A 14,164-nucleotide genomic window follows, 5' to 3' on the forward strand; every position below is an offset into this window, starting at 1 on the left:
AGGTTTCAAAGATAGACTTAGATTGGGAACACAAGGGAGAAGTGTTCCTAGCTCGATGGGCCCACGATGCCTCAGGTCATCTGGGCAGACACACCACCTATAAGTGGGCACGAGACCAAAGGTTGGATCTAACCATGGACAGCATCTCTCAGGTTATTCATGACTCTGGCACTTGTGTTGCCATCAAGCAGGCCAAGCGGGTGAAGCCCCTCTGGTATGGGGGGTGGTGGTCCAAATATAAGTACGGAGAGGCCTGGCAGATTGACTATATCACACTGCATCAGACTCGCCAGGGCAAACGCTACGTGCTGACCATGGTGGAAGCCACCACCGGATGGTTGGAGACCTACCCTGTGCCCCACGCCACTGCCCGCAACACCATCCTGGGCCTGGAAAAGCAAGTCCTCTGGAGGCATGGTACTCCTGAAAGAATTGAGTCAGACAATGGGACTCATTTCAAAAATAGCCTTATAAACACCTGGGCTAAAGAACATGGCATTGAGTGGGTTTACCATATTCCCTACCATGAACCAGCGGCTGGGAAAGTCGAACGGTGCAATGGTCTGCTTAAAACCACCTTAAAGGCACTTGGTGGGGGGACTTTCAAGAACTGGGAGATCAATCTAGCAAAGGCCACATGGTTAGTGAATACCCGAGGTTCCACTAACCAAGCAGGCCCTGCCCAGTCAGAGCCCTTGGGAGCAGCAGATGGAGATAAGGTTCCAGTGGTACACCTGAGAGGCATGTTAGGGAAAACTGTCTGGGTGAACTCTGCTTCCAGCAAAGACAATCCTGTTCGTGGGGTGGTTTTCGCTCAAGGACCAGGTTGCACTTGGTGGGTGATGCAAAAGATGGAGAGACCCGATGCATATCCGAAGGGGACCTTGTTCTGGAGTGAACTATCTATGATACTGTGCCTATAACTACATGTATGTATATAATTTAAAGGTTTCAATATGATGTAGCATGTTGGCATGGAAAAAATTCGGGGTGGATAATGTTGGGTGTTGAGTGTTTTTCTATTACTGTGTCAATTGAAAGAATTTTTCCCATTATCATGCCAATGGAGCTGGCCGGGCTACACCCAGGGTCCCTGATGGGTCCAGACAAAGGGGTGGGTGGGAACGGCTGCCGGAGGGGCCTCTGAGGCTTCCGGGAGGGCACTCGCGTTTCCGGCGAGCTGGGAGCAGGACGCCTGGGATCGTTCAGCCCACGCGGCCGAGCACAGCAGAGCCAGACCCTCTGCGATCACCTGTCCTGCATCTGCCCCGTTCCAGCCTCCTGCCTCTGCGGACACAGCTGATCACCCGGACACACACGGTGAGCGAGGAGCCGCCGCCCTCGGTGAGGGTGAGCCCGTTCCCGCCCGAGACCGGCGTGGCCGCTGCTGCCCCTCCCCCCTCCTTCCTGCCTCTGTTCCCGCCTGCCCTTCAGCAGATCAGAACTGGGACTAAGCACAGAGACAGCGTGCTTGCATCTAAAGGGACTGACACCGAGTTATCTATTTCGTTCTGTTAGCAATTTTAACTGTTATTGTTTTCTGCTTGTACAGTTAGATATATTAGTAAAAGAGCTGTTATTCCCACCCCCCTTATCTCTGCCTCAGAGTCCTTGATTCAAACAATTATAATACTTGGGGGGGGGGGAGTGGAACCAAAGTCTCTATTCCAAAGGGAAACTTCTGCCCTTACTGGCAGACACCTGTCCTTTCAAACCAGGACAATGCTCTACTTACACATTCTAAAACTACTGTCCCTGGGATCACGCAGTACTTTATGGGTGCCTCTGTGTTGTCCACGTGCTCTGCTGGCACCTCTCAGGAAATATGATTGGTTACAGTTCAGTGCTTCCAGGCCCTTCTTTATCTTAATTCTTGCAGTCTTCGTATTCTGTTTTCTGCTTCTTCTTTCCCAGATTAGCACAATTTAAGTTTTAGTAGCCTTGACAATTTCCAGAGTGTTTGATAAGAATATCTAAAAATGATTTGGCCAGAGCACTGGCAGGAGCACACTGTAGTCTAAGACGTTCAAATACATTGCTACAGTGGGCACCCATGGGAGCAGAGAGGGTACACATGAGGGGTGCCCTCGGGAAGGGACCTCCAGTCCCAGCCATGCCCCGAGTGTCCCAGCACATTCCCGTAGATGTCCCCACATTCCCGTGGTCGCCCATGGGTCGCTGGCAGCTCTGCGTAGGCCACCTGGGGATCCTGGAGTGTGGTGGCACAGGGAGACACTGTGAGAGACACTGACTGTGGCATCTGGTCATGGGGACACTCATGGGTGACGTGTCGCTTTGCGTGTGTCCCAGCCCGGTTTGCTTGGTGCTCACGACGTGGGTGTACAGCACCTCCCCCTCCTCTGGGGGGGCCGGGGGCTGTGGGGGGACCCTAAGGGAATAAAGGAGATGTGTGGGAGGGAATGGGAGGTCTTGGGGGTTGGGGTCGAAGGCCAGAGTGTAGTTTCAGCTCCCCCCTCACCTTTCCTGCTGCTTTCTGTGAGCTGCAAAGGAAAGAGGGGAAGGGTAACTGTCGGGTCCCCTGGGCCCTGACCCCTCTCTGGAATCCTCAAACCCCACTGCCTCCTTAATTTCCCCCCGGACCCCTGAGAATCCATGGTGATTCCCAGAACATTTAAACCACCCCAGTACCCAGCACTGCATGAAGCCCCAGAATGTCAAGCCTGGCAGGGAGGCTGAATCTCCTAATTCCCCTGGGATCACTGAAAGAACTCCCAAAATCCCTGCAACACCCTCCAACACCACCCCAAATCCTTCAGAACACTGAGCAACTGTCCTGAGCACTCAGCACTTCTGCAGTCAGGGGCTGTGGGTGCCACCCCATCACCCCCACATTTAAATGGCCCCCCCAGTTCCCCAGGGACCCCATTGTCCCCATTGTCACCCACCCATGTTGTACCATCGGTGCCAGCCCACAGCTCCACACACGAGCAGGAGCAGGAAGAGGAGGGACCCGCCAAGGCCTGCGGCCACTGCTGGGGACAGAAGGGACACATCAGGGTCACCTCTCACTGAAGGGCTCCTGCAATCCCAATGACCCCGTGTGACCCCACCTGTGTTCCAGTGGTGTCCAGTGGTTCCCTGTGGTGTCACCTCCAGGGCCAGCTCTGGGCTGAGTGCCCGGAACACACGGTGCCCGTCCTGTCCCAGCTGGTTGGTGGCCACGCACTGGTAGGTGCCTGAATGTCCCACATCGACAGCCCCAAGCTCCAGGAGGGGACCCTGGGCCACCTCATGCTCATTGGGCAGCCAGGTGAAGGTGACAAGGGCTGAGCCCACCTGCACCGAGCAGTGCAAGGTCACGGGGTCACCTGGGCCTACCTGGAGTGCCGGGGGACCGGGAGTGATGGTGGCATTGGCCACGGGTACTGCGGGGACACAGACAGGGCTGAGGTCAGCGGGAGGTGCTGGCACCCGCTAGGGATTATGGACCAGATGGGGGGATAAGGGTGAGAGGGGTGGGATGGGGAATCCATGGGTATAGTCACTCCCACCCAGAGGGTCCTGCTCACCAAGGATGGGGACATTTAGGAGGACTCTGTCCCTTACAGGTAGTATCCCCAACGTGCTGCATCTCCAGGATTGGAGCAGTGCCCAGTGTCGTGACCAAGGCTCCCCGGTGCCAGGGGAATGACAGGGAACCTGTCCCCACGGCCACCGTGCAGCTCAGCTCCAGAGTGTCCCCGAGTGCCACCTCTCACCAACGGGAGTGCACCAAAAGTGACCCTCCGAGAGTGGGACCCCTGCCGAGTGACACAGGAGGGACTGGGGACAGTCGAGGAGTGGGAGACACCACGGAGTCATGAGAGAATAAGAGAGGGGGAGGATGAGAGAGGAGTGGGGAGCCACCAGTGAGGACGAAGGGGGCCCAGAGATGTGAGTGAGACTTGGAAAGGAGTGGAAGGGACCTTAGAGAAGGATGAGAGATTCAGAGAGGGGAAATCAGGAGAGGGTTGAAGGGAAGATTTTGGGGACCCAGACAGGGATGGTGGGACCTATGGACAATGGAGGGACATCACAGAGGGAGAGCTGCAAACAGGAGGGGGCTGAGGGACCCTGGTGAGAGATGCAGGGAACAGGAGAGGCGATGCAGGGACCCAGGGAGAGAGCTGGGAAAGCAGGAGAGCACGCAGAGGGTTGAGCAGGGATGGGAGAACTGTGGGGGCTCCCCGTGCCCATCCCCACACTCACTGCGCACCGTGACGCCGAGCCGGGCGCTGCTCTTCCGCACGGCCCCCCCCTCAGAGCGCACCTCAGCTGTAATTCCCTGAGTGGGAGACCCCCACGACGGGCACCTGGAGCTGTGGGGACCCCTGCGGACCCCCCACCAACTGCCCATCCCGGTAGAAGTGGTACAGGAGGGGGGCTGGGGGTCGCAAGGGGCTGTGGGTGCTGAGGCAGCTGAGATTGAGGGGGGACCCTCCAGCAGCGGCACCGTGAAGAGCTCTGGGAAGGAGATGGGGGTGGGGACTGTGACTCTGAGTCCACTGAAAAGTCGCTGTGGGGGTGTCAGGATATTTGAATTCAAGCAGTGGGTGTGCTCACCATGCACTGTCACTGTCACCGGTGCTGACAGTGACATTCCTGAGGCCACCCACCCCCCGCAGCGGTAGCGGCCGCTGTTGTGTAGCTGCAGGGGGGACAGGGACAGCTCTGTGTCCCTGATGGAACCCTTGAACTCCTTCTCATTCTGATAAAATTGCACCCTGGTGACAGGGTTGTTCTGCTGGGCTCGGCAGCGCAGTGTCACCGTGTCCCTCTCCAGCAGTGCCCGTGCTGGCACCTGCAGCACCAGCCAGTCTGTGGGACAGGAGGGTCTCGTCACACTGAGGAGCCCGAGACGCGTCCAGAGTGGGTGCCCATGGCACCGGGGACGTCTGGGTGTAGTATTCACTGCACGGGAGGTTCCCAGGGACACCAGGAGCAGCCCTGTGGCACAGCTGTCCCCAGGGGGCTCCAACCACAGTGGGATGCACTGGGATGTCCCTGTTGCAACAGGAGGGCTGTGAGGCCACCCACACAGTGGAGCCCACCCAGATCTATCATGGAGCCATTCTGAGCGTTTGAGATCCCCCCTCACCATCTGACACCATCAGGGGACGGCTGGGCCCGCTGCCAGGTCTGTCACACATGTAGGTGCCACTCTCGGTGACAGTGAAGCTGTCCCTTCTCTCCTGCCGCAAGCACTGCTTGTCCTTGTACCAGGTGGTGGCACCGGCGGTCCCCGAGCCCTGGCACGTCAGTGTCACCCTGTCCCACAGCACCGCCGGCATCCAGGGGGGCTCCACCAGGAGCTGGGTGCTCTGGGCACCTGCGGGTGACAGGGGACACCAGCCTGCCAGGGCACCACGGGGCTGGGGACAGCAGAGCAGGGACATGACATCCCCTGAGGACTCACCAGCGAGGCCGAGGGTCTGGGCTGGAAGGGAGAAGGGACAGGGCTGGGTGGGGGTGGCTCTGCAGGGATAGTGTGACCGAGGGGGGGAGAGTGAGACTGTCCCCAAAATGTCCCCATGGGGACACCCTTCTTTTAGGAATGTGCTCAAGTACAGTCCCCAATATGTCTGAAGAAGCTCCCAGGGGACATTTTTTTGTCACACGTCTGGGTAGAACGGACACCTCGACGACAGGGACAACACAGCCACCCTGTGCCTGTTCAGGTCACTACCTGCCATTCCTACGGCCACATCCTCATGATGCTTCCCCCATTTTCCCTGTCCCCACAACTGCCCCAGCCTTGTGGAGCCCAACCCCACAGTTCTTTCCCCTGTTCCTGTTCCCATATCCCTGCCCCCACATTCCCATCCCATTCCTGTCCCCTTGTCCCTGTTCTGAGTGTCACACAATGACCCTGGTGACACTGAGGGAGCTCCGGCTCTGTCCCCCACTGGCTCTGTTGGCCTTGGGGACCTCAGGTAACCTCTCAGCCCCCCTGTGCACCCTCCCCACTGCTCTCTGCCTCACCAGGGCCCATCCCCAGGGCGTCAGGCCTGTGCCCTGGTCACTCACCCCACAGGAGCAGCGCCACCTTCCCGGCCATCCCGGTGTCCCCGGCCATGGGCACTGGCTGTCACTCGCTGCTGGGGCCACCTGTCCCCTGGCTGGCGGCTCTTGGGATGAAGGGACAGGAAGCAAGGGCAGGTGTCTTCTCATTGTGTAGGTGGCTCTTGGTGAGGGTAGGGTGTGGACAGGATGGGGGCAGGGTGGGGACATTGTGGGACATGGGGTGATGGTGGGACATGGTGGGACAGGATGTTGCCAGAATTTGAAGGCTGAGGTGTTGCAGGGAGCCAAGGATGGGTGTCCAGGGCCCTGGGGTGCAGGGATGGGGTCCCATGGGAATGGGGGTCACAAGGGTTAGGTGGATTAAAACTCAGTGAAGAAGGTCCCAGAACAACATGGCATCCAGGGATTTGTGATCATGGGATGGATCCCAGGAATGGGGGTGCCAGAGCAATGGGGGTCCTGGGGAAATCATGGGCCCCCAGAGAATGGGGGTCCCAAGGCCTGGAACTACCCAGATGGGGGTCCTTGGGAATGGAGATCCTGGAGAATGGCAGTGCTGGGATGGGGGTCCCAGGGAAGAGGGAACATAAAGAATGGAGTCCCCATGGTTGGGTTTCCAGGGGAATGGGGGTGCCAGGGATGGCAGTGTCTGGGCAGGCCAGGGGTCACAGCTCCTTCCCTTAGTGCCTCAGATTTTGTGGTGACCAAGGGCCCAACATTGGGGTGCTAATTTCCTGGGCAGGCATCACATGGGGGTCCTGGGTATCTTCACTTCTGTGCTGTCCCCTGCCATTGACATTCTCCTCTCTCTATTCCTCTTTTTTCCCCTTTCACAATTTTGTGCCATGCCACCTTGCTCCCAGTTCCTGACTCAAAAATCCTGGAGAGCACCTTGGAAAAAACTGGTTGGGGTAGCCCGAGGAAAGGAGAAAAGGGGGTGGAGAGACTCCAGGGAGGGGTGGAGAGGCTGTGCAGGATGGGGGTGTCTGGCTGTGCTCACCCAATACTTTCACTTTCTCTCTCCTGCAGCAGAAGGAATAGGCTGTTTGTGCTGAGTCACACGGGGTGGGTTCTGTCCTGGGGGCACATCCAGGGGGTCCTGCCTGAGGGGATCCTGTCCTGGGGGTGACACATTCTGGATTTTGTCCCAGCGGTGACACATCCCAGTGGGGGAGATCCTGTCCTGGGGGATGGTGGTTCTGGTCAGGGTCCCTGGACACATTCCCTGAGCAAGTCCCTGCCCAGGGTAGGGCACATCCTGGAGACCCCTGTCCCGGGCAGGGGGGCCCTGCCAACCCCCTCTGTCCTCAGTGGGGCACTGTGACCTCTGTGACCTCTGGGGTGCCCCAACTCAGGGTGTGACCCACCCACTCTACACCCTCTCATTGGCTGGCTTCGCCCATCTGGGAGCCTCAATCCCCATTTGGGAACCCTCACAGGTGCAGCACCTCGGCCCCATTGCACAGCCCACCAAGATCATTCTGTGGGTGAAAATCCCCAGCAGGGCTGACTGGGGGTAACAGACATGGGCTGGTGTCAGTCAGGGAAGACACAGACACTCAAAAACACCCAAAACACAGCCCCACACTTAAAACCCCTGCAGGGCCTCAGTGCTGGCAACCAGGAGATGGATGAGACCCTCCCCATGAAAAATTTGTGAAGCTCTTGGGGGGCTTCCCCCTCCCTGTGCTGCTCCAAATCAATCGCACACAAGGTTTCTGTCCTCAGGGGTGGGGACACTTTGGGTTTATTTCATTTGTAGAGAAATCCTGTTCCTGATTTTCCCAATCTCGCTCCTCCCCTGCAGGATCTGAGCTGGTAAGAGCAGCTGAGGAATGGAGCCCCAGGCTGCAAGGAGCTCCCAAACTCCTGCTCCTTGAATCCAGTGGCCATCCAAGTGTGGGCCCAGCCATGGCCCAGCCCCAGTGCCCAGGGATGGGCATTGGCCAGCCCTGCTCTGGCCAGCCCCAGGTGGCAGCCAGGACCTGAGGCTCCCCTGCCCCCTTGGCTTTGATTCTCGCAGCTTTCGAGCTGCTGCAAAGGTGAGAATTCTTTCTGTGGCCAAAAAAGGCTTGGCTGTGGTTTGCTCAGCCCTGCAAGAAGCACAAAAGCCAGTGTGAACCCAAGCAGTGGCTCTGTGAGGGCCTTTGATGGTTTTCAGAGCAGGGCTGGCTGGAAACCCCCCCTGCAGGGGCAGCTGTGAGGGAACCAGTCCGGAAATGCAGCAATTGATCATTTGGTGCCTGTCCCCAAGGCACTGAGAGAGACCCAGAACTGCTGGAAATCCCACAAGGATCTGCTCAACAACCTGACCAGGACCTTCCTCCTTGAACAAAAAGTGCAGCCCTCTGAAACCTACCAGAAAGAATGATTGGGTTCTGAATGTGGACACCAGTAGAGAGGGAAAAATGTGGAAATATGGAGCAGGGGTTTCACACGTGGCTCTGGGGCACAGGGGTGTCCCAGCAGGAGCAGGGAGTTCCCAGGCAGGGGAATTCAGGGCAGGGTGCAGTGGATTTACCAGGGAATCAGAGCCTGAGGGACAAACGGGCATTTACACAGTTTGCAGTGGAACCAAATGTACCTGGCATTTCCCATCATAGGGCAAGGTCAACACAGGAATCACCTTAAGTTTGGGCACTCCCGAGGTGCCAGGGTCACACTGGGGACAGTGAGAAAGCTCAGGAACCCCAGGACAGAGGTGCCCAGGATGTGCCAACTCTGGGACAGGAATCCCCAAGGATGTGGCACCTCCAGAACGAGGAGGCCCCTGGGATAAGACCCAGGTGTCACCAGCCCAGAGGAGCCCTTTTCTCTCAGAGCAGAACCTCTCTGGATGTGTCCCCACAACAGAATCCACGTCCTGGCCTCAGTAAAAACAGCCTCTTCCTTCTGCTGCAGGAAAGAGAAAGTGAAAATCTTGGGGGAGCACAGCCAGAGATCCTCATCCCCCACAGCGCCCCAACCACTACCTGCACACCCCAGTCCCCTTTTCCCCTTTCTGGGATGGCCCATCTCTTACCTGCTCAGGTGTTCCCTGGGATGTGTGAGCCAGGAAAAAGCCCAGGGGTGTGTGGGGCAGAGAGGCAGAACCTCTCAGGACAAGTCTGGGTGCCCCCCTGGCCATGAACACCCTGTGGGGGCTGTGCTGGGCACTGAGTCAGCCAAAATCTGAGACACCCTGTGAAGGAGTTGTGACCTGTGTGCCCACCCAGCCATTGCACATCCCTGTTTCCCCCCGGGAACCAAATCATGATACCCCCGTTCTTTTGATCTCTCCTCCCCTCTCTTGGACAACAGTCCCAGCTCTCCCATTGCCCAGCACCACCATTGCCTTCATCCCATCCCAATGGCTGTTAGTTCCACCACAAACCCCTTCCTGAGGGTCCCTTTTTTCCCCTGACCCCCATGCCCTGGACACCCATCCCTGGCTCCCTGCAACACCTCAGACTCCAAATTCTGGCAAAACTCTGTCCCTACCATATTCCACCATCACCCTCACGTCTCACAAGATCCCTACCCTGCCCCCATCCTGTCCCCACCCTGCCCCCACCAAGAGCCACCTACACGTGAGGACAAGACGTGACCTCGTTTCCTGTCCCTTCATCCCAAGAGCCGCCAGCCAGGGGACGGGTGGCCCCAGCAGCGAGTGACAGCCAGTGCCCATGGCCAGGGACACCGGGATGGCCGGGAAGGTGACGCTGCTCCTGTGGGGTGAGTGCCCCGGGCACGGGCCTGACGCCCTGGGGATGGGCCCTGGTGAGGCAGAGAGCAGTGGGGAGGGGGCACAGGGGGGCTGTGGGGACCGCTGAGGTCCCCAAGGCCAGCAGAGCCAGGGCATGGGCATGTACTCCAGTGTGATCAGAGTCATGGGGTGGCCGTGGGGACTGAAACAGAGGAACTGGGATGTGAGGATGGAAACAGGGGATCGGGGTGTGGAGACAAGGATGTGGCCAAAGGAACCTTGGGGTCGGGGCAGCTGTTTGGGACAGGGAGACAGGGATGCAGGTACAAGGGTCACATTCTGTGCAGATGGGGCATGGTGACAGGTGCCATGGGAATAGGATCACGGGCACAGGTCCATGGGGATGTGGCTGCGGGTACAGGTGCTTTAGGGCAGGGGGAGGTGACCTGTGCACACATGGGGTGTCCACAATGTCCCCGTGTCCTGCCTCAGCCCAGGGTTACTTCAGTGTTTCTGTCTTCAAAACCTCCATGCTACACCAGTGCTCCTGTGGGGACAGTTTGGGGACAGACACCACACCAGGTCCCCCAGGTGCTGCTGTCCCCATGGTGCCAGCCCTACCCAGCCCTGTCCCTTCTCTCTTCCAGCCCAGACCCTCAGCCTCGCTGGTGAGTCCTCGGGGGATGCCATGTCCCTGCCCCGCTGTCCCCAGCCCCGTGGTGGCCCTGGCAGGCTGGTGTCCCCTGTCACCCACAGGTGCCCAGAGCACCCAGCTCCTGGTGGATCCCCCCTGGATGCCAGCGGTGCTGTGGGACAGGGTGACACTGACCTGCCAGGGCTCGGGGACCGCCGGTTCCACCACCTGGTACAAGGACTGGCGGCTCTGGTGGCAGGAGGGACCCGACAGCTTCACTGTCACCGAGAGTGGCACCTACCAGTGTGAAAGACCCAGCAGTGGGCTCAGCCCCCCCGTGATGGTATCACAAGGTGAGTGGGGATCTGAAATGCTCAGGGTGGCTCCCTGATAGGTCTGGTTTGGTTTCACTCGGTGAATGGATGCACATCCCTCGTGTGCTGAGAGCCTGTCCTCTGCACACAGGGACAGCTGTGTCACGGGGGTGCTCCTGCTGTCTCTGGGACCCTCCCATGCAGTGGATACTGCACCCAGATATCCCCGATGCTGTTGCCACCCACTCTGGACCTGTCTCGGGCTCCTCAGTGTGACGCGACTCTCTGCTCCCACAGACTGGCTGGTGCTGCAGGTGCCAGCACGGGCACTGCTGGAGGGGGACACGGTGACACTGCGCTGCCGGGGATGGCAGGACAATCCTGTCACCAGGGTGCAATTTTACAAGGACGACAAGGAGCTGAGGGGGTCCCTCAAAAACACAGAGCTGTCCCTGTCGTTCCTGGAGCTGCACAACAGCGGCCGCTACCACTGTGGGGGCTTGGTGGGAGCAGGAGCAAAAGCGTCAGCACCGGTGACAGTGACAGTGCACGGTGAGCACCCCCACAGCTGGAACCCCAATATCCTGACACCCCCAAAGCCACTTATCAGTGTACTCAGAACCACCATCCCCACCCCCATCTTCTTCCCAGAGCTCAAGCCTGTCTTGGTGCTGGAGGGTCCCCCCGAGCTCCCCGAAGGGTCCCCCCTCAATCTCAGCTGCCTCAGCACCCCCAGCCCCCTGCGGCCCCCAGCCCCCCTCCTGTACCGCTTCTACCGAGATGGGCAGTTGGTGGGGGCCCCGCAGGGGTCCCCGCAGCTCCTGGTGCCCAACGTGGGGGTCTCCCACTCGGGGAATTACAGCTGCGAGGTGCGCTCCAAGGGGGGGACCGTGCGGAAGAGCAGCTCCCGGCTCGGCGTCACGGTGCGCAGTGAGTGCGGGGATGGGCACGGGGAGCCCCCACAGCCCTCACAGGTCTCCCATTCCTGCTCAACCCTCTGCGTGCTGCCCTGCCTTCTCAGCTCTCTCTCTGGTTCCCCACATCATCCTTGCTGGTTCCTGCATCCTCCACCAGATCCCCACAGTTCTTCCTGGGTGTCCCTCTCCCTCTCTGATGTCCCTCCATTGTCCATGGCCCTTCCATCACTGTCTGGGTCCCCAAAATCTTTCCTGTGCATCCCTTCAACTTTCACCTTGTGTCCCCTCTCTGAATATCCCATCCTTCCCTGGGGTTCCTTCCTTCCCTTTCCAAGCGTCCACCCCACTTCACCCCTTTCAGCCTCACTGAGATCCCCCCACCCCCTCTCTGATCCTCCCACTCTCTGAGTCTCTCACTCCCACCTGCTGTTCCCCACTCTTCCCATGTCCCCAATCCCTCCTATGTCCCCCTGCAGGGGTTCCGCCCTCAGGGGTGTCCATGTCCGTGCAGCCCCCCGGGGCACGGGTGGCAGTTGGGGACCGCCTGGTGCTGAGCTGCACAGTGGCCATGGGGACAGGTCCCCTGTCCTTCTCCTGGCACCGGGGAGGCTTGGGGTCACCTCTAAGCAGAGGACCTGACCTGGAGCTGTGGAACCTTGGGGACAATGACAGCGGCCACTACCAGTGTCGGGTCAGTGACGGGGACAGCGTGGCTGAGAGTGACCCCCTGAAGGTCTCTGTCCTGGGTGAGTGGGGCCCCCAGACTGAGGTGACACCACCCAAAGCATTCCCATCCCCGCCTCACCAGGTGCCAGCCCTGTCTCTGTCCTTGCAGTGCCCGTGGCCAATGCCACCATCACTCCCGGTCCCCCGGCACTCCAGGTGTGCCCAGGTGACCCCGTGACCCTGCGCTGCTCGGTACAGGTGGGCTCAGCCCTTGTCACCTTCACCTGGCTGCACAACAGGCACGAGGTGGCCCGGGGTTCCCTCCTGGAGCTTGGGGCCGTCGATGTGGGACATTCGGGCACCTACCAGTGCGTGGCCACCAACCAGTTGGGACAGGACGGGCACCGCGTGTTCCGGGCACTCAGCCCAGAGCTGGCCCTGGAGGTGACACCACAGGGAACCACTGGACACCACTGGAACACAGGTGGGGTCACACGGGGTCATTGGGATTGCAGGAGCCCTGCAGTGACAGGTGACCCTGATGTGTCCCTTCTGTCCCCACCAGTAGCCGCAGGCCTTGGCGGGTCCCTCCTCTTCCTTGTCCTGCTTGTAGGTGGAGCTGTGAGTTGGCACCGATGGAACAACATGGGTGGGTGACAATGGGGACAATCGGGGGCCCTGGGGACAATGCGGGCCATGGAATTGTGGTACTGATAGGGCAGCACCCACAGCCAGTGGCTTAAGCACTCAGAGTCTTTCCCAAAGTACTAAAGGGTTTGTGGGGGTGTTGGAGGCCTTACAGGGATTTTGTGGGTTCATACAATGGTCCTGGGTAGAATTTGGAGGTTGAGCCATTCTACCAGGCTTGACATTCTGGGGGCACAGAGCACTGGGGTGGTTCAGGGGTTCTGGGAGGCACCAGGGATGCTCAGGGGTCCTGGGGGAAATTGAGGGTGCAGTGGGGTTTCAGGATTCCTGAGAGGGGTCAGGGCCCTGGGGATCCCACAGTTACCTCTCCCCTCTTTCCTTTGCAGCTGATAAGAAGCAGCAGGAAAGGTGAGTGGGGGGCTCAAATCACACTCTGGCCTTTGACCGCAACCCCCAACACCTCCTGTTCCCTCCCACACATTCCCTTTATTCCCTCAGGGCACCCCCACAGCTCTTGGCCTTTCCAGAGGAGGGGGAGGTGCTGTACACCCACGTCATGTGCACTAAGCAGACAGGGGGTGAGTCTGGGCTGGGACACACTCAGAGGGACATGTCACCCATGAGTGTCCCCCTGCCTAGATGCCACAGTCAGTGTCTCTCACAGTGTCCCCCCGTGTCACCACACTCCATGATCCCCAGGTGACCTACGCAGAGCTGCCAGCAACCCATGGGCGACCACAGGAATGCGGGGACATCTACGGGAATGTGCTGTGACACTTATGGCACTGGGGGCACTGGGGGAACTAGAGATCCCTGCCCCATGTGTTCCCTCCCCCTTGGTTCCCGTGGCTGGCACTCCGCCCAGGATGTGGCCACGAATGAAAAGTCCCCATATGGGGTTGCCCAGAGCTTCCCATTCCAGTGCTCCCAGTTCCTCCAGGGTCTACCCATTCCTCCCCCATTGCCTTGGGGCACAGGATGTTTGTGCCTCTTATTGGACATAAAACACAGCATCTGAATTAACCCAGGAGAAATAGTGTTCTGTGTGTTTAGATCTGCAGGCTCAGCTTAGACCTAGAAGAGTCCTGGTCAGGCTGTTGAGCAGATTGTTGTCTTTGCAGCAGTTCTGGGGCTATCTCAGTGCCCTGGGGACAGGCACCAAACGATCAATTGCTGCATTTCCGGACTGGTTCCCTCACAGCTGCCCCTGCAGGGGGCTTTCCAGGCAGCCCTGCTCTGAAAACCATCAAAGGGCCTCACAGAGCCACTGCTTGGG

At 59.1% G+C, this 14,164-nt stretch overlaps 2 protein-coding genes and 1 long non-coding RNA gene across 3 annotated transcripts; 1 reads left to right on the plus strand and 2 right to left on the minus strand.

Annotated features, from left to right (window-relative positions):
• Positions 1-1,781: 1,781 nt before the first annotated feature.
• LOC306815818 lies at positions 1,782-3,201 on the minus strand. The gene is made up of 3 exons (XR_013777479.1): positions 3,072-3,201; positions 2,907-2,993; positions 1,782-2,389 (listed from the first exon to the last, which is right to left on the minus strand). It is a non-coding gene; the product is annotated as an uncharacterized lncRNA (long non-coding RNA).
• Positions 3,202-3,412: 211 nt separating this feature from the next.
• On the minus strand, positions 3,413-6,140 carry LOC306815822 (low affinity immunoglobulin gamma Fc region receptor III-like; the record flags this gene model as incomplete). The annotated part of the gene is made up of 5 exons (XM_079332352.1): positions 6,028-6,140; positions 5,417-5,437; positions 5,099-5,329; positions 4,564-4,818; positions 3,413-3,435 (listed from the first exon to the last, which is right to left on the minus strand). Exons 1-5 carry the CDS (start codon positions 6,074-6,076, stop codon positions 3,413-3,415), a joined length of 579 nt encoding a protein of 192 aa, XP_079188478.1. The 5' UTR covers positions 6,077-6,140.
• A 3,533-nt stretch (positions 6,141-9,673) lies between these two features.
• Positions 9,674-13,662, plus strand: LOC306815823 (Fc receptor-like protein 3; the record flags this gene model as incomplete). The annotated part of the gene is made up of 10 exons (XM_079332353.1): positions 9,674-9,738; positions 10,357-10,696; positions 10,955-11,209; positions 11,309-11,587; positions 12,051-12,320; positions 12,410-12,724; positions 12,806-12,889; positions 13,275-13,296; positions 13,387-13,466; positions 13,553-13,662. The coding sequence occupies exons 2-10, from the start codon at positions 10,393-10,395 to the stop codon at positions 13,660-13,662; spliced, it is 1,719 nt and encodes a 572-aa protein (XP_079188479.1). The 5' UTR covers positions 9,674-9,738; positions 10,357-10,392.
• Positions 13,663-14,164: the final 502 nt, after the last annotated feature.

The sequence above is a fragment of the Erithacus rubecula genome (assembly GCF_903797595.1).
Source record: "Erithacus rubecula genome assembly, contig: scaffold_242_arrow_ctg1, whole genome shotgun sequence".
In the NCBI taxonomy this organism is placed as follows: domain Eukaryota; kingdom Metazoa; phylum Chordata; class Aves; order Passeriformes; family Muscicapidae; genus Erithacus; species Erithacus rubecula.